Source organism: Corapipo altera, unplaced genomic scaffold (genome assembly GCF_003945725.1).
Source record: "Corapipo altera isolate COAL_440 unplaced genomic scaffold, ASM394572v1 1b, whole genome shotgun sequence".
Lineage (NCBI taxonomy): Eukaryota > Metazoa > Chordata > Aves > Passeriformes > Pipridae > Corapipo > Corapipo altera.
Genome location: NW_020884881.1, coordinates 17436805 through 17460098, shown reverse-complemented (window position 1 = coordinate 17460098; position 23294 = coordinate 17436805). Strand labels below are relative to the sequence as shown.

Below are 23294 nucleotides of genomic sequence, written 5' to 3'. Positions count from 1 at the left end.
AACAAGCAGGAATTGGTAGTGGATAGGTCCATGTGTGAAATAATCTCAGAGCAAATGGAAGCAATCTTCTGGCAGAGCTGCAACAAGGGATGAATTTGGATCAGGTTCATTTGGGCATCAAGTGTCAGCTTGCTTCCAGTAAATGAGGTATGGTCGGTAGGAGGTTCAGTAATAAGGTATCTCCTGGAAACAAAAGAATCTGTGCCTTCCACTTTTGCTGTAATACCACCATGCATCAGATAAGGCATCCTTAAATAGCCCAGGAAGAAAATCCGAGGCAAAGGCAGGTGATTTATTAGTGTAAGGTAAGGAAAGCTGGCAGAGGCAGGAGCAGAGGGCTGTAGGGATGCTGTGGTGCTTGGAAATCATCTGTGTTTCACCTGCATTCAGGTGTAACCTGCACTGCTGCAGGGGCATGGAGGAAAATACCTCTGTCTTCATTAAATGAATGAGCCTAGATTATTTTTGGGGTAGTCTCTTCATTTCTTAAATGCAGACCTGCTCCGTGTGGCTCAGTAAGGAGGCTTTGGATTGGCACCAGTGGAACCAAAAAAGTGGGGGGTTTAGTGTGAAATTCATCCTCCTTCCAAGACTGCATGTTCAGTTTAATTTAAGTAGGTATTTGAGCAAAGCCTGCAGTGCTCTGTCTCTATCTCTGCTTTTTGCCTGGACCTCATCCTTAACAGAGACATGAAAACATGAGCGCTTGATCTGTTCCTTTGAGCTGCACCCTTTTAGTGGACATGAAGAAAATAAGACTAGATATAAATGATTAATGCAGGATCTTGGAAGAAAATATTGCAGGGTGCCTTGCTGTTTGATTACAAGCCTTGGAATTAGTCAACATTTCCATAATTCTAAACCAATATACACCTGTTTTCCCACTGTGATGTGAAGGCACAACTTAATTTAACAGAAACCCTGCTGTGCTAAATCTCTCATTAAATACCAAGCCAGTTCTGTAATTTAAAGTTGCAGCACTACTATTTTAACTGAATTGCCTTTGTATTATAAAATTAATAAGAAGTTAATGATGCACTTTGCTGTATTCTCTCAGATATTTTTTTTTCACAGCAACAACAACAAAAAAGAAAGATAAAGAAGAAAAACATGTCACCAGCTGACATCTCAAGGCTTTTCTGGTTTTAATCATTTTCCTGAGGATAGAAATTCATTTAAAAGATTTTTTTAAAAAATTTTAAAAAACTTTCTGCACAAGTAGGATCAAACATCATCTTTCTTACTCATGATTAGTATAATCTCTCTGTTAGTCATAATATTCCTTGTCATATAATGGAGCTTTTATCTTCCCCGAAAAATGTATTTAGATATCACTCGTTATGTAGGATTGCTGCTAGGCAGAGAAGATATGCAGTGTTTGAGAAATACAGGCATATTGTTATATATGAATCAGATCAACGAAACAGGGACAGTTCTCTTCTGTTTACTTGGTGCTGCAATCACAAGTAGCTTTTATGTCTTGTAAATGAACAACATGACTTTTCAGATGTGTCTTTTCAAATATAACATGGAAGCACACAGCCGATATCCTCACAGCTCATACGGATGCAGTTTGTATTATTCAGCTTAGAGTCAGGTTTTCTTGTAGTGTTCATTTGGATTTTGTTTTAAAAGGCAGAAGGGAGAAAAGGGAAAACCTCAATTTGAATGTAATAATGATCTTAGAAATCTGCTTCTTTGGGCTGAGGTGTAGAACTGAGGCCTTAACTAGTCTCATCTTCATTAAGAATCTCATGGCTTCGTTAGAGGTGTTTAACTTCTATTCCCTAAACAGAATAATCCAATAAATTCCACCCATCTAAATTTATTCTGTACCTTCCATTAGATGTAATAATCTTGGTTCCCCCATGCTCTAATTTGCTACTTAGTGAAAATTGGCTTCCGTATAGAGGGCAAACCTCAAAGAACCTTATGTAGGGACTGCTTTAACTGCCTTCATGGCACTGACATTTCTTATTTGTTTTAGTTTTAACATGCTTTATTTTAAAAACAGAATGTACTCTGATTTGCTAACTAGTGAATCTGATAGGATTTCCTGGCAAGAGTTAAGTGCAGATAGGTAACACAAGAGTAGTATATGTTGGTTGGATTCTCAGAGCCAAATAACTGAATAAATGTACCTTTAATCTCATACAGAGGCTGTTTGAGGTCTGGAATCAATGGGCAAGCATTGGTAAAATCTACACCTAAAACTCTTTGGAGTCTTTGCTCTGTAGTTCAAGTTAGATAGATTGGACATGACAACAATTTTTATTGCCTTTATGTACATTTTTTGATATATCCTCATACCTAAGGTTATCACAGAAATAATTAACAGCCCACACCTATTTAGACCTCTGCACTCCCATGCTTTTAACAGACTCATGGTTTGCGTGGTTCTTATTTCAAGTGGGATATACATGTTCCAAGTAGCAGCAAACCATTTGTAGTGAAGTTCTGGCATGAAATTATGATGTTAGCTGTATGAATTGATTTAATTAAGAGTTTAACAATGCAGTTTTGAGAAAGCTCTTAATATTTTAACAGCAAGATGGAGTTTGTAGGATCTGTTTTGTAAAATATTCATGGCTTCCTTTTTTGCCAGATGCAGGCACCCATGACAACTTTCTATGAAACCTCATTCAGCTTCTGATAAAACACCATCTGTCCAACAAGAAGCAAAAACCCCAAATATATTTCTGATTTTCACTTTACATTATGAGCTCCTTTCTAATAACTATCCTGGCATACTCCTTTCTGGAGTAGTGTTTTAATATCCAGCTCTCTTCTCTGCTTTAGGCCTTACGGTTTGTCAGTATTATAGGAACATCATGTAAAAATTACCTGTAATAAAAAGGTAATCATCCAATACGACTTGAATAATAGCCTGAATATGATATATCCGTGATTTTGAGAGATTTTGACAAACAGAAAGGGAATTCAAAGAGCAATTAAGTTAGTTAGGGGATTGCAGTGATTGATTTATGATGACAAATTAAACTAATTCAGTACCCAGATAGCATGGCCAAATGCTGCTTAATGAAGGATCCAAAAAGTCTAGAACTGTTTAAATTATAAAAATAACCAGATGGGAAAGCAGAGAATTCCCAGGGAGCATCTATTCGTAGAAACTGAGCTATAAGACATTGAGCGATGTTAAGAAAGTGAATCAGGGCTATTCCTTCCCTTGAAATACAATTCAAATGGATAAATTTTGCCCAGCTCAGAAAGAAGAAAAGTGGGGTTTTTATTATGCAAACACACCACTTCTACCTCTGCCCCCCAAAAAAATGTTGCACTGACTTTGTCACTTCAGTGAAAAATCAATATTTGCACTAAATGCAGGTACCTTATTAGAAAGGCTGGATTTGCACGTACAATTTCTGTGAAACTCCTAATGGATCACCAGCCTTGGATTCATAAAATGGAAAAAAGGGATTTAGGAACCCAATGAAATCCCTGTAAGTAGCTGAACGTGCAGCTTAATGGCAGAATGATGGGTGTTGTGCAGGTGTAGGGAGAGGGGAAGATTGACCAAGTGAAAACAATTTCTCTAAATTGAGCAAAACATGTAATTCATAGTTATATTGTCCCTTTTTCTCAGTGAAGGATGGGGGGTCAAATTCACCTTCCTGTACAGCCTGATCATTAGGATAACTTTCTGGCATGTCAGGAGAATGCAGCTCATATCCTCTCTGACTTGTTTGTTGAAAGGATTTAACTTGAATTGACCTAACAGAGCCTTCATCACTGGACTTAGTTGAGATTAGAGGTCACTCTCTCCTCTTGAAGCTGTTCCACTGTGTATGAAAGTATTAAACTCTCATGGGGGTGAAAGAAAGCAAGTCACAGCACTTGGTTGCCTAGTGCTGAGGGCACTGACTCAAGTAATGTGATATCTGGATATGAGTCTGTGCTCTAGAAAGTGTTTTATTCTTTGGAAAAGCTTCAAACATTTGGAAGACACTCTCCAAGAATAGGGAAATGCAGGAAGATCCATTGACTTGAGGCACTGGGAGAACGTGACTAAACCTTGATCTGCATTGCTTGGGGGTGATGCCCCAGCCTAAAACCTGTGTGTGTCTGGAAGATGAAGAGCTGCACAGCACATGAGCATCAATGAGTTGTTTTAGACCCCAGACATTCCTATCAGGCTGTTGCTTTTCCATAGTGTAGCAGATCTAGTGGGAAGCAGGAGCACATTAGCCCAGCTGCAAATGCAGTTAGATGCATTTAGCTTTTTTAGAGCGTTCTTTTGGAGTAGTTCAGGAATTTTTTTACACAGCTTTGCAGTATAATAATATTGGGATGGAAATTAAATAATGCATAATAATGGCTTGACCTCAGAAAAATTCACTGATGTGAAGCCCATCCCCAAAAGGCCAGACTGTTCTGGCATGTGACACTGGAATTTACCTCCTGTTTCCAGAACTCCAACCAGTTGAGGTCATCACTTTGCAAAATCCCTCCAGACTGTTTTGTCCAACTTAGAACATCTTACTCAGCGAGGGTGGAGGATCAGTTCACAGGATATTACTTCCAAGCTGGGTACCCAAAAATCACTGATTCAGAGAACCTTTTGCTGCGTACTTCGGAATGGAAAGTTCTGAAGAAAATCAAGAGGCCATCACTGGAGTACCCCAGGGTATTGCAAATCTCACCGAGATTTAGGTGGGATGCTTACCTAAGGATAATAGCCCAGGCACTCTCTTAAACAGCTATTTATCCTTCTGCTGCTGTTAGCTGTTTTCTGTTATCTGGAACAGAAAGTACAGGTGCTTCAGTCAGCCTCATTAGCACCACGACACGAGCTATTAAAATTGTCTTCGTAATGAAAAACTAGTTTGGGGAGCCTTCCTAGCTGTCTGACTACTCCTACAATCGTGAAATTAGAAAGGCAAATCGTAAACAATGTTGCAGGCATCAGGAAGCAACATCATTAGAGATGCCCTTGGATGCCATTTACCTGCCTCGATAGCAATGTTTGGCACCCATGGATCTGAGTTATGTTACGACTAAAGAGCCGGGGCCTCATGGCGTGTTTATAACAGAGAGACTGTTTGTTCAGCATCCTCCTGCCATTGTGTCCAGCCCTGTGAGCTGTGCTGCTTCCTTCAAACACCTTGTGCAACCTATTGAAGGGTTGCAGTGGTGTCTTGTTCCCTCCATGGCAGTGAGGGAAGCTGAGGTATCCCCAGCCAGTTTTCTGCCATCTCAGTCAGGTAATGAACCACACTGTGCAGGTGCAGCATGCTGTTCTATGTGACAACGTGCACGATGAGAGAGAGAACATAAGTTCTGTCCTCTCTGTGGTCATTAGAAACCCCATAATACTGGAAAACCAGGTGAAACTGGGTGGCTTGATTGAACCTTCTGCTCTAATAACACACTTTGGACAATCATATTCTGGCTAATTAAAAACACTCTTTGCAGACCCGGAGAGATAATTGATTTTTTGCTCTTTTTCTGTAAGAATTATCATCTTCATCAGCTTAGTTGGAAGAGCTACTTCTTTGTCTGCTCTTCCTCCTGTGGTGTGCAGAGAAATCCTTTCTCCTCTTCCCAGCAGAGTCCCTGGGGCTGCTGGAAATACTCAGGGATTCACTTGGGTGCAAGCACCAATCTGAGGTACAGACATGTTTATCTGATTGTCATGGTAGACATCCAAAACCTTTAGAGACACTAAAAAGAGAATTCCCACCCTGAACAGTCATGGAAGACACATAGTTGCAGAGCTTATATTTTAGGCTGTCAGTGTGTGGGTCAAGTGATCAGCACTCTCTAAAGCAAAGAGCAAATATCAGTATTAGTGGGACAAGGGGGAATGGCTTTAAACTGAAAGAGGGCAGTTTTAGATTAGATATTAGAAAGAAATTCCTCACTATGAAGGTGGTGAGGCACTGGAACAGGTTGCCCAGGGAAGCTGTGGATGCCCCATTCCTGGAAGTGTTCAAGACCAGGAAGGATGAGGCTTGAAGCAACCTGTTCTAGTGGAAGGTGTCTCTGCCCATGGCAAGGGGGTTGGAACTAGATGGTCTTTAAGGTCTCTTCCAACCCAAACCTTTCTATGATTTTGTGATTAAAGTCTTAAATACCTTTTAACAGGAAAAGCACTATCAGAGAGGACAAGGCTAATGTTTGTTTCACTTTTGGAATGGTCCATAATATCTGAAGGAGTGGGGAAAAAAGGATGGAATGTCCATTTTGTTGCTGAAAACGGTAATGGCTTTGCTCCCAGACTGTAGCCTGAGTATCTCCAGGAGCAGAGAAGCAGTCACTGAAAAAGATGCCACCATAACTCCATTTATTGGCAAAAGCTTATCTATTGCCTTGTGCCAGGGAAGTTAAAAAAGCAAAAACTGCAAAAGAAAAAAAAAAAAAACAAACACATTGAGCTAAACAGTCTTAAGCAGTGGTAAACAAAATGTAGCTTCCTTTGTGGTTGATTTTTATCCAGCTGCAGCCAAATATCAAAGCAATATCAAAGGAAAGCTACCCATTAATTAATTCAGACTGACTTCACAAAGCAAGCTGGAGCTTTTGCTGATATCTGATTCTGACAACTTCCTGATCTTCACAAGTTGTCATTAAGAGTGGCATTAAAGCAGTCTGCAGTCAATCCCATCTCTCACTCTATTGTAGCTCAGAGATGGGCTATCGGCCGTTGCAGAAGGGGTGATATGCAAGCAGGGTTTACAATAAGCAACTTTGCTTCTTTGCAAATGGAATTTGCAATTTAACAGGGAATCTCATTAATACACTGCCTCTGTCATTCATCCTAGGAATGCTTACCCATTCCCACTTGCAAACATTACAAGTTGCAGCGAGTGGAAATTTTCTCTTCTGAAGGAGAATCACAGGAAAAAAAAACAGAGAAAGAAACTGAAAACGAAGCTCATGTCTGAAAGGAATAATTAGAAGTCTGTAACGATCTTTAAGAAAGCATGAATAGAGCCTTATCACTGATTTCAAGATAGAGAACATTGGATTCTGTGTTGAGGAAAGTAAGATTGTGGAAAACAAGGCACTAATCATAGGATAAGATTAGTTTTAAACTAAGAACTTGGAGCAGTCTGGTCTAGTGGAACGTATCCCTGCCCATGGCAGGGAGGTTGGAATGAGATGAGCCTTAAGGTCCCTTCCAACCCAAACCATTCTATGACTCTATAAACTGAAATTCAGGTAACCTCCATAACTGAAGCTTGCAATTCCACCATGAAAATAAACACAACACTCCGGTGTTCCTTACCACTGCCAGGATCTCTCAGAGGGATTAAAGCCTCATGCAGAGATGCGAGGGATGTGATACCTTTATATTTCCATTCAGCTGTGAATGGCTCAAATGACTGAAGGGAGTTTGTTTTCTAGACCATCACTTGAGCAAGTATCCACCAGACAGCAACTAATATTATTTTGTGGCAAATTCCTGACAATACCTTGGAGGAAAATGTGGTGTGTTATTATACAGTATGTTCATTTCAGATATTGCAAAGAATACAGAGAGGATAAGTGCTGTTGCAGGAGTACCTCACCAAGTATCCACAGCAGCATCCATGTAGATGGTGCATTATTTCCTTCAGGGCCAAGTACTGCCAAAATGCCAGTGATAAATGGGAATTATTTTTGATTGTACAGAGAACTGAGGATTTACCATCATAAGAGGTGAAATAAAGCTTAGATCAAGTATCAGGAAAAAAATAAACAGTATCTGTTCAATTAGAATAATCTTCTAAAGGAAACAAAGTTAAATCCCAATCCTTATGGGGGGTTGGGGTAGGAAAGTATTAGAAAATATGGCATAGGCAGTAATCCTGTACTGGCATTGAGTCGTTCAAGATGAGCTACTGGATTATTTCATCTCTCATTTCTCCAATTGCTAAGAAGTGAAGGAAATTGCTATGCTTGTGTGAATATAGAATACTCCTATTTGTGCAAAAATATATGATTAGCCAAAAAGAAAGATCTTGCTAAGTAAGAGCTTCAGCCAGTCTAACTGCCGTGCTTATACACTTGTGTCTGGAGGGCTCTGAGGGTTGCTCAGACAGGCATGTCCCTTGCCTCTTGTGACCCTTTTCATTTTGCAAAGAATGACATAGGTTTATCCCAGTTTAAAAGTGGCCTGATAGCTGACAGCCCTCATGTCTGCCACTTGTCTTCCTCCCTGTTGACATGAGAGCCAAAAATAGAGAGTGTGACATTGGGGAAATTTCTTTTCTGCACCCATTCCTCTTCCCCTGTGCTTTCCTTGCCCTCTGCTAGCTTTGCTGGCACTGCAACAGCCCTCAGGCTGCATTAGCCTCTCTCAGAAAAAATAGCATATGCCAAGAAACCAGGAGTTCAAGACTTCCCAATAGCTCTAAATGCTACCTTTGGAGCAGGTAGGATGAATGGTTGTAAGAGCTTTTAGCTCAGTTGGTTTTATCAGAGGACCTTCCTGCTAGCTCTCCGTGGCCTCCAGCTGTTCCACCCGAAGCCATTTCTGCAAAGAGATTTCTTTGACCTTTAGGCAAGTCGCGCATAAAGATGTTACTCATGGGGCACAACGTGGAGAAAACTTCTAACTGAGTAGCAGTAAAGAATAAGTAAGGGAAGACAGCTTTTCCCATACTGACATTTATAGTCGCTAAATGAAGCATATTGTTGCTTTTTTCAAGAGAACCAAGGGGCCCTGTCTCTGGACACAGGCATTAGGTTTCATGTCTGGGGTCAGATGCTGGTTCAGATGGGTGGAGGCAGGTTGGTTTTTGACTTACTGCTCCTGATGCCATCCCTTTTACTAATCACAGCTTGATCCAAACACCACAGCCAGCTGGAACTGACTCATTCTTCAAAAATATATGTCTCTGCTAATGTTGTCCATTTATTTTTTGTTTGTTTAACTTCCCAAACACCTATTGACAGAAACATTCAAATACATTAGAATTCCTAAAGATTAGCACTATAAATATATACTGTGTGTGTTTAGTTTGAGTACAAACCACTTTCCTTATCCCAAAGAAAGCACTAGCAGAGTACATTAGCTACAGAGATGCTAAAAAATTAAAGAGTGAGTTCATACAAAGGGTGGTTAAAAATAACATGGTTGCTTGACGTGATTCTTACTGTTGTTTGTATGTATACACAACTAGAGGTTCGTATTTTGGTGTGGACAGTGTGTGTTTGTATATCCTTGTGGCTGGAGACTGCAGTGTCATTCTGTTTTCATAGATGGATCAAATATCAAGGTATCTTTTTCATTCTCTCTCCACAGCCAGATTATTTTGCCACTGCAGAGTATTGGCATAACACTGAGAGCTTTTATTTGGATGCTGATACTGGATAGTCGTGGAAAATTCCTGTAACTTCAGCTCATAGAGAGCTTAAATAGAATTTATGAGCCATATCCTCATTTGGCGTAAAATATTATGGCTCTGCTGGTTCAACAATAAAACTGTACTACTTATCCCAGCTGATCTCAGTCAGGAGAGTAGGATTTTTGACATCTTCATTCAAAACCTCTTTTCTACCTGAATGCTTTGTCTATTCCTTGCAATATTTAGAGGCATGCATGTTGACAAGGAGTTTGGGGCTCATATCTGCCCTTTAAAGAAATCTGGACTGGTCTGTTTTTTGGTAACAGGGGGGAATCTGACTGCTTTCTGCCTTCTAGAGGGGTGGGAATTGTGAATCAAGAGATGTATTCCAAACTTAGAACTTTTCTGTACCTTTGCTAAAAGTGAAAACAGCAGCAGCACCACATCATCAGTGCCTACTCTTTCTATATGTTGTACCCTTTGCTCTAATTTAAAAGGTAGAGTTTTAATAGAAATTATAATTTTGATGCTTTGGGGGCTTATTTCAGACTTACCTCAATCACACTTTTTAGCTATAAGATGTTCTAGCTAGTACATTGTAATGCAAATAGGAAAGCCTTCCAACAGAACTTGAAAAAAGCTTTACATAAAAAAAAAAAATTCCTATAGCCTAAAATTTGAGGTTTTTAGCAAATAATAGACTCTAGTTTCTGTCAGAAGAGGAGCCCAAGTGCGTTGTTGGATCAAGGTGACCTTCCATGCTGCAGAAAGAGTCAGGCAGAAGATCCGCTTAGTAAATGAACAGAAAAATCTGTGATGTGAAACTGGGGGAGTGGCTGAGGGTGATTTCTCTCTTATTAAGTGAAAGCAAAAAACTGAAAAGATAAGTGTAGATGAGATAACGCTGTGAAAGAAACAGAGAAGCCCCTGACTGTACTTTCTTGCCTTTCTGAAATGTTGCTGTTCTTAGTCATCTCTTTTAAAGGGTTATTTCCTGAATTTTAACTTGGCAAAGGTAGAGGATATTGATGAGCATAATCACATGGTGTTTTCCTAGAGCAGAGTTCACAGAGCAGACAGTACATGCAAGCACAGAACAGCGTAAATCTTAAAATAAAACTTGTGCAAAACAAGCATTTAATATCCTGGTAGCCTTGGCCTCACTGAGAAACGAGTTTGTGCTTTGCATTACAAAAGCTATTGCATGTTTTTAAAAACCTTCCATTTAAACTAAATTTCTTCACGGTCATTGGTAGCCTGAAAGAGAATTTATTTTATTTTTTGTTGGGATTGTGGTTTTGGGGGAGACGAAGGAGAGGGTAGAGGATTGCTTTGTTTTCCTCACAAGTTTCTAAAAATCATCCTAGATGTTGATGTGAAATCAGAGGGATTTGTGTAGAAAGGGAGGGGTTTCCGGTGGACCAGGCTCAAAGCTTAGCACCCTAAAATGGTGACCGCAGACTGAACTACTTGAATATTTCCATTTGGCAGCAGAGAGGTCTTTTTTAAAATGGGAACACTGTCTTGAGCCTTCACAGCTTCTGAGAAGGGCAGAAGTCACTGAATATGCCCTCAGGAGTCAGTGGTTCCTAAGGAGGGAATCTGACTTTTTCTGGGAGAAGAAATGCGAAATCTGCCTCTGCAGACCACCCAAGTAAGCACAAACTCTTGCTTTGCTGCCTTCTCCTTTTGGGATGGTTGAGGGACCTTCATTTAATTCCCAAGGGAGGTGGGAGGACTTCTCACAAAAGATGAGTTAATAGGTAGCGCGTTTTGACTTTGCTCTGGCTCTGTTTTCCAAATACTGATGTGGGGCAAGGGAGTGTTCTTAGATTTGAAGGAAAAGTGCTCCTTTTTGAATCTTAAAGTCCTGTTGAGTTCAGGAAACAAACATCCAGCTAGGGAGGTGGAAGAAAGTACGGCTTCAGAACACTTGAGTCATGTCCAGTGGGACATTGACTGGAAGGCTTGTGTCATGCTGGGAATTAAGTCGTGCCATCTTAGGTCATGCTGGGCAAATCCACCCGATGCAGCACAGGGCTGCATTAGTTATTAGCTGAGATCCCGAACCCACAACAGCTTGGCTGGCATTTGGTTGCTCCAGCAGCCCTGGATCACTGCTTCAAGTTCTTATGTTACCTCTTGAGTAGGGTATCCAGGGAGTAATACTGTAAAAAAAATATGCTTGTGTGGAGTACACACGCTAATTAATTTCTTACCTGTATCTGATGATAAAATGACAAGATTTTTGGATTGAGAGACTGTGCTTCAGTTGTGGAATAACTCCAGATGAATCACATATAGCCTCTATGCCTTTTTCCTCCTTTCTCTTTCTGCTGAGAAGAGATAGCAGCGGTAAGTACCTTGCAGTGGTGTTAGGACAGGAATCAATTAGAGCGTGAGGAGCTCAGGCTCTGATGTGGTGTGGACAGCTTGGCTCCCTCCCTTCGGATCATCATTCCGGCCCATGCAGTGCTTCCCTGCGTGGCACTGGGCAAACCGCCGCCTCGCCGCGCTTCGTTTTCCGCTCAGAAACCTGGGCAGGAATTTTTGCTCCTTGCAGTTGCCTTGAATGGGTGTTAAAACCCAGGCAATTAATGTCACGGAGAGACTTTTGTTGTCTTCCCGCCCCACCCCGTTGGCATGCAAACTTCAATTGGTAAAATGTCAACAGAAGTTATTGCCGCTGCAGATGAGATGGATAACTCTTGCTGTTAAAATAATATCTCATGTTTTGCTCAGATGTCTAATGGATTTGCTTTTTAAGCATGGATGATATGAAATATCCCCAAGGCATTATTCCCAACAAGGTATAGAATCCCACTTAATGTCTATTTTTAGGATTGAATAGGTTCTGTAAAGCCTCATTTGTTTGAAGAGAAGATAGTTAATCACTTTGCTTTCCAAGTGATTTTGAAGAAACAATTTTTGGCCATATCCCCTGTTCTTTATCTCCACTCCGTTTGGCTCGCTTGTGTCTTGGAGTTGTTGCCATAATTGTGGGAGGTAAGAAATGAAGGGATTAAATAAATGGAGGAGAACTGCTAACAGAGCAACACTAGCTATTTGTACATTAGGAAGGGAATTTCTTCTAAGACGTCCAACTTTTTAATTTCTATATGAGGATACAACTTTTAAAGGAGACTGAGTGCTACAGCCTAATTAGTAAATGTACAGGAGGAACAGCAGGATGTGGGGGTGACTGTGGAAGGGATCACTAGATGAATTATTAGTATTATTACTTCCATTCTTATTATTATTTCTATTATTTTTTAAATTTTAATATTATTTTAAAGCGCAGCTTAGTTTTTAGTCTCTCTAACTAATACTTAATTTAACTTGAATTTGAACCACAGTGTGTAGTGGATTGCAAATGACTGAGTTGGAAAGCTTCCAAAAGCCATTGAATTTCAGTGGGTTTAGTGTTCTGCGGTAAAAGAAACGACTTGTTTTAAGCAAGCTATATGCTTGTTTCTGTGCTCTAAATAGAAAATAATGATGTTATGCATTACTGCATGAACTATATTTGGCACCCACCAGCAATACTCATTTTCTCTTGCTTCTCTCCCTTCCTCCTTCCCTCACTACCCTCCCTCTCTCTCTCTCTCTCCAAAATATGCATATATACGTGTCTGACAGTAATCTAGGAGGCCAAGTAACTGACCACATTCTTCTACTACAAAAATTGTGTGAATACCTAACACAGCTTAAATCCCCTAAATTGGGATTTATGAAAGGATGACAGCAAACAATCTTCTAGCTATGCCATCAGTCAGGCAGTTACAGCAACTGCATTACATTTATTTGTGAGAGTCTACGTGATGGATGCACATTTGTCCTGCTTTTACCCGTGAATAAACTAAGGTAAATTACTCCAACCAATACTGGGAATACAAAGCTCTGCCTGTGCTGGTGAAACAAGCAGGAGCATGGTGCTGGTTAGCGCTTTCCTACCTGGGCATATCTGGGGAATAACATTGGCTAGACACTGTTCCCACTAGGCACTATGGACAAGGACATCCTGTTTCGAGAGGAAGGAGAAGTATGGCTGTGTAAATGCAAGCTGTACCATGCCACTTCTTGTAAGAGCCAGAGAGCAGTCCCTTGCCTCTTTTATTCACTTGTATTTATTTGGCCTTAGAGACCGTCCCTGGTTCCCAGAGAAGTTCCCTGAAGCTGTAGCCAGATATTGACTGCGTAATTCAAGTTAGTTTGACCCTAGAGAAGTCATTCTAAACAGTTCTTTTCGATAGGAAAATACACCTCTTTCAGTTCTGGGAAACTGGTATTACTTGTGAGTCACAAGGGTTTAAAAAAGCAAAACCAGTTGGCAATGAAGTGATGTGAGAAATGTGTTTAAGAGCTTCTCTGAAAGGAAAACTGGGGAGCTAGAAGCTGAAATGAGGGGCTGGGGGGTGTGTGTAGAGGTATCTGCACATAATAATCCAGAAAAACAATGACCTCTGAAGACACTGAAAATCATTTAATTCTCTGATACTTATGGACCATTTTGTCTTCTTCCCCCAGTCTTTTGGTGGGTCAATACGTGCCTTCCTGACTTCCAGACTCAGTGAAGGTGCTCAGGAGCCTGGCAAGTAGAGATGTGGTTTTTCCTTGGACTGCCGGTCTAATTAAACTGCACTCACTAATTGGATCAGGAGCTTGGAGAAAGGTTTGCATTCATTTCCAGACCAGAGTTAGATGAAGAACATAATTTTTTCCAGCTGGCTTTCATGCTGGTACCTCTTTAGGTGCATTTCTTCTCCTGTGTCCTCAGCCTCTCCCTGCTGCTCCTTGATATTTTCTTTCTCTTTGGTTTTTCTATTGATTTCAAAAAGTCTCTGGATTTATAATCCTTCCCCCAAGAAGAATATTAGGGTTTAATTAAGGTCTGACATCTCTTTCTCTCTCTCCCACATTCTCTCCTGACATTTTACGATTCTGAGAGGTAGAAAATATGAAAGAAGTCCCCTTTGGCTTCAACAGTGATTAATGCCAGCAAGGAGAAGTCCCAAAGTGCTAGAAATGACAAGATACGTGCAAGCTGTCATCATTTAATCCTGTTGCTTTCTGTTTGGTTTGGATATTACCCAAGTAACCCAAGTTCTTCAAATTTACCCTTTGCTTGGACGAAAGTTTGGCTCCATTCTGTGTTGTGTTTCCCTGCAGTGTGGTTTGTGAGAGTGACAGGTAAGGGACAAACTGAGCTGGGTCATGGATAGAAACTTATAGCCAGGGCAGATGACAGGCAAGAGAGGAAAGGGACAGGTCTGAAAAGGGCTAAGAGCTCTAGAAATCTTCTGGTCGCTTTAAAAGGTTATAGAAAGATGATGGGAGGAATGGTAAGCAGCGAGAGTCATGTATAACATTGTCCACAGACATCCCCTCAACTCTGGTGGTGTAAAGTCACATTGTGCTTAACTCCAGAGGTCTTTGAGGTGGTCTTTCAGTGACATATTGAGCTGGGTAAAGGTGTGGGCAGGCTTAAGTGCATTCCAAGTCCTTTCTTGCCAAATGGTTTTCTTTCCTCAAGGCATGAGGAATCACAGGAGCGAGGCACATCTGCAGTGGCAGGAGTGGAGAATAAAAGCTGCTAATGGATGTATGAAGGTGTTTTTGCAACAGACCATAAAGTAATGAGCATTCATAGTCTAATTATGTGGGTAGAGTTTCAGAGGTGCTGAGGGTACCCAAATTTCACAGACCCAACACAGCTGCAGCAAATTGAGCCCATCAGCTCCTTCATCTTCACTGAAAAGCAGCTCCTGCTTTTAATCACTAAAGTCCTCTGTAAGACTAACGTGCTCACATATTTAACAAAATACCTCTTATTAAACCAGCCAATACAGACCATTTATGGTACCAGCCTCCTCCTCCTCCTACAAACCTTGCTTCACTCACAGAAATTACTGCTCTCAGGAAGTCTTTAGCCCACCCAGAACATCTGAATGCCCATTTCTCTTCAGAAAACAGATGGAAAGCAGGTGCCCAAAAGCCTTTCCACCAAATACACTGTCAACTCCAAAAGGAGATTTAAGCAGTTGCAGGTGACTCAATGGCAACTTGGACCATGGCAGTCCCATCCTCATCCATGCCTGGAGACAGTTCTTCCCCACTCACCCTTAGAACTTCAGGGTAAAGATTACACCTGATTTGAAGCATCTCCTGACTAAACAAAACAAACCATACCTTGATCGCCTTGTGCAATGTGCAAGCACACAATAGTAATCACAGCTAATGACTCTGCTAAATGCTAGACTGCACACACCTCCTTGTTTGGTGTTTGTTTTGTATACAGAAGGTAACATCGACTGAATAACAAGGATGCCAAGTTACAGATGGGGTTGTGGAATCGTATTTGACAGCCGATTAGAGTAATCTGACAGAAATGATGACTTAATCACCACGACAGACTCCAAATTCCCAGATAGAATTCCACCCAGGTTAATCTAATTTCCTTGCAATATTTTTGCCAGAAATAGACTCTTAGCCGGCTTGTTTTCTCCCATGCAGATGTCACATGGCTTTGACAAGAATGTAAATAGGAAGCATTATTGTGGTTGAAAAGATGAGTTTGAAGCTCTAAAACTGGAGAGGGTGTGTGCCTTGAGAAGTTTTGGGTTGTTCTGCTGTGGTTTTTTATCTGATGAAGTTACATACAGTGGGATGTACTCAGGAAGAAGAGGGGAAAGAAAGAAAAAGAGGTAACTATTCAATTGTAATTCTAGGCCATGGTTTTGTCCTGCTGCTGCCCTGGACATTGCCAGCAGCCAGATTCTCATTGATTTTAGGGGGATTTTCAGGATTTAATGTTTGACAACTGTTTCTTTGCCTTTTTGATTCCTGTGGACCATCAGCACCCCTGCTTGGGATGTGCTCAAGGAGATGTGGTGATCTGCTTGGCCTCTGGCTTTGGGTGGGCTCTCTTAGACCAATGAAGCCCCTATTTTGCTGCCAGCACTGCCACAAGGCACCAGCAACCTTGGGCAACAGGCATTTGCCTGCTCTCAGTTGTAAAACAGTGGCACAGTGTGTTTTGAGACCTATGGACAGAGTGCCTGTAGGAAAGGTAGGTTGTGCTGTACTTGCTGCACAACTGTGAGCTCTATATTGTATTGACAAGATGTTGTTCCTTACAGCCCGTACTCCAGCCTGGGTGTGATATCCCTGTGCACAGTGCTTGCCAGGGAAAGCTGCCTACGCTCAGAAAGAACTTGCCTGAGAGCTGTGTTGCTCTCTTTTTACTGTATGGTCTGAGCACAGGGTGGTGTTCAAGTCTGTAAATTATTTGCTGCGGTTATTTTTCTTACTCTTGCCTATTTGTTAATTGCAACTGTGCATTCATAAATACTGTGCTTTCTTAAACAAAGATTTTTTCAAGCAAAGAAGAAAATGCTTCCTGTTGTTCTGTGTGACAGCATGACATACTGAGAAACCACTTACCTTGAGATCATAAGTGATGTATAGCTGCAATAACAGGTTTCTGATAAGACATGAAATCCTTCATTTCAGTAGATGACATGATTCTAGTGAGTGGCATCTAATTTGAAACAGGTTTATATCATCTATAATCTTTTGGAGGGCCTGGGAAAGCGCAGCTATTTTATTATTTTTATAGCCTGCAGTTATACAAGGAAGATATAAAACGCACAGATTATTTTCTCTTTTGCTCATTGTAGAGTGAAAGGATAGTACCTATTTAGCTTTTGTCTCTGCCCCTTTAATTTTCTTATTCGCTGCACACTTCTTTGAGAGTCATTCTTTTCTTTTCCTTTCTTTTTTACACCTACCTTTAAATATTTTATGGGTAGAGAGCTTATAATATGTATTGTCACGGCAGTTGTCTCTAGAGGTCAGCAATGAGTTTAATAATGAGATGCGAACCAGTGACTCTGTAAAACCCATTTCAGGTTATAAATGGCATGTTTTATTGAATCTAGTGTTAAAGGTTGTTAACGTATCAATTGGTGATGGTCAGGGTTAAACAAGCTTCAACATGAGCCCTCTCATGTTAGGAAACTGTCAGGAAGGTATTTTTCCACCTTCCTCTTCCGCTGAAGCCACGTTTGTGTATCGCATCCATTTTTTCCGGGGTGTCCTGTAGTTTAAACTCTCCAGGCCTGAGCTGGATCTTGTGTTGATTTTGCACCTATATAATTTTAAGCACAACAGCATCGCTCCCGAATTCAACTTGCTGGTGTGAAGGGAGTTTGGACCATGACTTTTCAGCAGGAACCTTTGAAATCAAGTAAAAACCCAGCTGAAGCATCCTGTTAAATCTTGCCTCTTGCTTTGTGAATGTACCAGATTACTGACTTAATGAACTTGGGCTAATTATATATAACGGAAGAGGACAATTTCAGGTGCAATAAATGTGTTTGTTGAGTAACACTGATCTTTATGTTGAGACCATGGGCTGGAAAAACAACTTCTTCACATGAATTCAGCCTAAAGTTGGCCTCTTTAGTTCAGGCAGTTTGAGAAGTTCAGAAGTGAGAGGTTTTTAATGTTGTTAGAATTGCCTTTATTCAAAATATCTCCTCTTCGGAGCATATAAATGCAGCTATAAAGAGCGATAGATTCTCTTGTCTACAAAAGGCCTGAATTTGGGTTGGGTTTTTCTGTTATAATCTGCATATTCCTGAATTTACAATAGTTACCTTTCTTTCCTCTATATTTTCACCACTCCATTGCTCCTCAGAGACATCACTAACCTTCAGTGGGCTCATGGAGCAAGTTACACTTTTTTTCTTCTTTCTCTTTTTGATTGCTGAGTGGACATACTGCATCACATTCCCATGAATTTTAAGTCTCCTGCAGTGCCCAACGTATTGTTGATTTCAGGATAAATACTAAGCACTAAAGACAGAGTACGATAGAAGTTCCCTTTTTCCTATAAATTTGATCGAATAAGAGTGGCAGAAAAGTGCTGGGCTATTAAGGTCCATTTAGGAAATGAATGATTCAAAGAGAACAGAATTGTTAAAATTGAAGCAAATTTATGCATCCTGGTGACTACATCTACCTTGTGGCTTTGCCTTTTCCTTAGGGCACAGTGGGGAGTTTGCAAGCAGCACAGGCAACACATTGATTTGCAGGGCCAGGGAGCATTCTGGACTTTGAGTAACATTCACAGCTATATTTTATATTTTCTAAAGAATCCAGCATCTTTTTCCCTGGAGGCTAAGTGGCTCCACCAAAAGCAATACAGATTTGGGTTTCTGTGCTGCTTTGAAAGCACATTTGATATGAGGGCATGGATGTTCTCTCCTGCTCAGCTGTTTTTGTTTCCCAAAGTTTGTCATAATAGTCTTTTATTAAAAAAACGGAATTGCCTCTGACATTTTCAGGCAATACTCAGCTCTACTGCACTGAAAAATGATACAAAAGCTGATAGAGCATACATTTATTTATCTGCTCATGTGAATTGGTAAGGAATTGCTGAGGAGAGAAAAAGCAGTGGCCCTGCTGCTGCCGGAAGGTTCGTGCAGTCAAATCCCAGCAACTATGCAGAGCCTATGAAAGAAAATAAAAGTGGGGTTTTTTGCAAGCTTAAAAATTTCCTACATTGAATATCAGTGTGAGGTCAGTTCTGAAGGCTTTTGAGAACCTGTAACAAAATTTCCCACCAGAGTACACCAGAGTGACCACATGGCTGGCTATAACCAATGTCTATGGAAAAGCCACACACTCTGATCAGAGGGAGCTCAACTGTTGTGGTGTTGCTATTCCTGAAAGAACAAAAGCACCATTTGTAAAAATTTTGTTGGAGTTATCAACAATTCAGTGTGGGAGCAGCATCATGTAGTAGAGAAAGCTGAGGACACAGCATTAGGATGCTGTGAGATGTTCAGCACGGAATGCTGCACACGGGGGTAGATTTCCTTTGTAGTAGGAGAGACATGAATGGAGGAAGAGGTTGAAAAGGAAAAAGGATTAGGAGTTTTTATGGAAGCCAGAATTGTTCTATGTTGTGGTGGAAGCTTTATGAATGAATGTATAATGTATCCTTAAACAAAAAGATGAAATACTGAACAGTTATAGGAAGCTATTGTAAGAAGCTAGATTCTCTTCCTCTTCAGTCCTGAAAGAATCAGCATGCTTTTTTTAATTACAAGCAAAGTTCATTTGTCAAACTCAAGTCCTCTGAGTACGTTTTAAATGCTTGCTAGTTCTTAAATTACTTGAAAATTCCATCTTGGTTTTGGCAGTGGTTGAGCTTGAGGAAAAAAAGTTGGTAAAACAGAAACCAAGCATGCCATAAACTAATGAGGGCTGTAACTTTAGATGTCTTCTGAAACTAGATACAGCAAATTAAAGATTTATAGGAGTCCTGTGGGCCCAGTGATGTTTGGTTTTTTTTAATCTTCCTGGTTATAAAATGTTCCTTTACCATCTTATTTTTTCTTAAAAGCTTATAATACAGTGTTATTTTGAATTTATATAATTAAACATGATTCTTGATTTCTTATGACTATCCAACCTGCCTTACTCTCTTTCATTTTTGTTTTTAGATGCATCATCCTATTCAGATGAAACCCGCAGATAGTGAAAAGTCAAATGGTACGTGTTTAATTTATTTTTACTTAATTGTGACTCTCTCTAAACTAAAGCAAGCACAACATTGTGAGAGGTTTTGCTTTAGTCCTTGTGTGGTGAAAATTATATGAGGTAGTTTCCCTCCACCTGAAGGGAAGGTATTGAGCTGCTCTGAACTCCCTTTTATCTTCTGCTTTAAAGAAGGAAGGAAATGTTCTCAAAAAAGGTCTTCCTTGTACCTCCTGTATGTCACGACCCACCTCACTGCATACATCTCTCCCTTGGTTTCTCCTAACAGCAAGGTGATGTGGGAGTGCCTGATATTGATAAGATGGAGATGAAATTTTAATGGTGAAATTTAAAAATAAAGGAAACAAAAAAACATTCCTGTGTTAACAAACTGTGTAAGCAGATGATCAGCCTTAAACATTTGCCTAACTACCTTTTTATAGAATGATGCTGTTCTGAATCTGAGCCAAATTTAGGTTTTAATCATATGCTTCATTATGAACTGGGAAACCCACTTTGCAGCTCTCTGTATACTTATTCCTCTCAACGATTGAAAAATGAATGCTATAAAGACAGTAATATCCATTTGGAATACCAGGGTACTGCCTAAGTGGATGTATATGACATGCAAAACAGACAGCATTCTAAATCTATTAAACATGCCAGGTTTATATATTCAAGGAAATAAGATAATCGAATGGTAGCGCAACCTGGCTGGGTGTGATTCTTTAAAAATATATACATGTGTATATTTTGCCCCTTGATTTGTTCCTGTAATTTTCTAAAATATATGTTAAAGATATCATCTGCCTTCTTAGATTGCAAGAGCTTCATTTTCCCATAAGGCCCACATAATCAGAGCTGGTTCCTCCAACAGGCACCTTTGCACCTCATTAATTAGTAATCAGGGCAGAAGCCGTGCACTTAGAGATCTACATACCTGCAAATGTAAATTATGATTGGGCTCTAAATCTCTCTGCAAGGCTTTTTTTAAGGCTTCTTTTTTAGCTAATTGTAGTGCAACCCTTTTTCGGGCTCCTCCAAGGATTAGGAAGTTTGGAATGAAATTAAAACTTCACATTATGTTAGGTTTCCCATTATAACAACTTTCCAAACAAAAGTGGCCATGAGCACAGGAAATATGAGCCCTTACCCATTTGTAAGGGAGGGGTGTTCTCTCTCTTAGGTTAGAATTAGGATCATCAAAATCTGACTTCTGGCCCTGCACAGGGACAGTCCCAAAAATTATACCATGTGCCTGAGAGTGTTGTTCAAATGCTCATTGAGCTTTGATGGGCTTGGTGCCATGAACACTTCCCTGGGGAGCCTGATCCAATGCACACCCCCACCCTCTGGGCGAAGAACCTTTTCCTAATAGGTTTTAGCAGTGATTTCTTGCTGTTTTCGAATGCTCAGAATAGAGGCCACGGCACCAGCATGGGCAGAAGGACTGAACATTTCAGGGCCCACTGCAGTCCAGGAGAATGTTGCTGTTTGAATCCAAACTCCAGTCCATGGTATTTAGTGCTAGAAGTGGGTACAATTATCCCTTAGGCACAGGAACACTGGCCTGAACCCTCTCAACTAAGTGTGGCCTCTATGAGTTCTTCTTTCAAAGACAAATTTCACCTCAATTTCCTAGGTAAATTGGAAAAATAAGAGGCAGTGGGCCAAAATTGACTCCCAGTGAGTTACTTGTTCATTGTCTGAAGTGTTTCTTTCTAAAGGAGATTGAACATATTGGCAAAACACTATGGGGAATTGTGCAAATTCTGTCTTACTCTGCAAGTAGCACCTGCTTGAAAAGCAGGGTACATTAGCTCCTGGCTGCTGCTGTTAGTCCAGGGTTATCTGCATGAAACTCCTGTCTGCACTGTGGGAATACCCTCTTATTTTCTGGCACCTACTCCAAGCATGAAAATCATGAGGGATTGTGGTTTTTCCCTTTTTTTTTCTTGCCTTTTTTGTATTTTGGGGAAAACAAATTTTCAGATCAGAGGTTCCAATTGTCAAATTAAAAACTTTTTTAAATTTAGACTCCTAGAGAGTGTAGGAACTTCTGATAGGCATGTTCTAGGGGTGGTGAACTATTTTTTTTTTAATTGACTGGAGAAACAGAAGGCAAGCTAATACTGCAGTGATGCAGTATTTCTGCTCCTCAGAAAGACAGGGTGTAGGCGTGGGGTCCAGGGAGTAAGTAACAGTTTGCAAGCAGCTTGGAGATCCAGAAAGAGAAAGAACAGCAGCATGGGGGATGTAGGGGCTTGTTTGGCACATGTTTTCCATATGCCTCAGGCTATCCATCTGAGGAGGTATATTATCCATGCCAACAGCAAATTGTGAACTGTACCTCTTCAACCAGATTGGTAAGTTCAAAGGGGAAAAGAAAGAAGACATGCCAAGGCATCTTGGTTTTCAAGATCTGTGGTGTTTGAGCTTTTGAGGAATGCTTGAAACCCTTTGCTTTCTGAGTCATGGGAGGATCCCAGTACATTTTGTAGGTAAAATGGTGTTACTCCATTTTCAAAGAGGTTAATAAAATTCTCTTGGTCAAAATTTCCAGATATCTTGTAGACAGATATGCAGAAGTTAAACACTCACTACAATCCTTCTGAGCTTGTACATGTTTGTGAAGGATTGATAGACCTGTTCAAGTTCCACAGGGAGGAGGAATAGGTCCTCTCATTCAACTTACAGAGGTTTCCAAAGAACAGTATTTCCTGTGTGATATGTCCCCTCCCTATATTGAGTCCCTTGCTAAAAAGGTTTGAATGAGCATCCAAGCCAGAGAATGCCAGGATGAAATGCTCCTCCTTCTCCACCACTCTTCCTGTCCTTAGATATGTTCGTCACTGTCCCTTAGCACCAAGGACCGAGCTCACCTCATGGAAACTGGGAGATGGGTATGGAAGAGACACCTCCTGCCCACATAGACCAGGTTGCTCAGAGCCCCATCCAACCTGGCCTCGAACACTTCCAGGGATGGGGCAGCCACATCTTCTCTGGGATACCTGTCCCAGTGATTCCTTCCCTGCGTACAACACACATCTGTGTCGTTTCTCTGCTCGTGCAGATGAAGCAAAGCTTAATTTCTTCCATCAAGCTTTTAGCAGCTAGAGTTGATGGGGCAAGACTTGCCTTTAGATCTAATTAATTTATCTACCCAGGAGTATTCTGAAAAGCTTCTTATTGTTGAGAAATGTGACACCTTTGAAAGATTTTCAGATGATGAATTTTGTAGTGTGTCCTGGTCTAATCACCCAGTAGGTCTAGTCTGACCACCTCTGTGCTAGGTGGTTGTTTTAACCTATCTACAAAGTTTTGTTTAAGGATTATCTTCCAGAAAAGCATGAGTCTGACTTTGAAGGCTCCACCATTACTAGATTAATCTTAACTGTTAATCACTCACAGTATTTATCCTTTTAAGGGCATTTTCCTTTTTTTCAAACAAAG

General features: G+C 40.6%; 1 protein-coding gene across 10 annotated transcripts in view; it reads left to right on the top strand.

The window, feature by feature from the left end:
- The window catches only part of CELF2 (CUGBP Elav-like family member 2), a 554249-nt gene that overhangs the window by 456246 nt on the left and 74709 nt on the right, over positions 1 to 23294 (top strand). For all 10 annotated transcript variants that reach the window (XM_027639964.1, XM_027639960.1, XM_027639958.1 and 7 more), the window contains one exon: positions 19808 to 19856. In XM_027639964.1, the coding sequence (XP_027495765.1) occupies positions 19808 to 19856 (49 nt within the window). The remainder of the gene's footprint in view (positions 1 to 19807; positions 19857 to 23294) is intronic.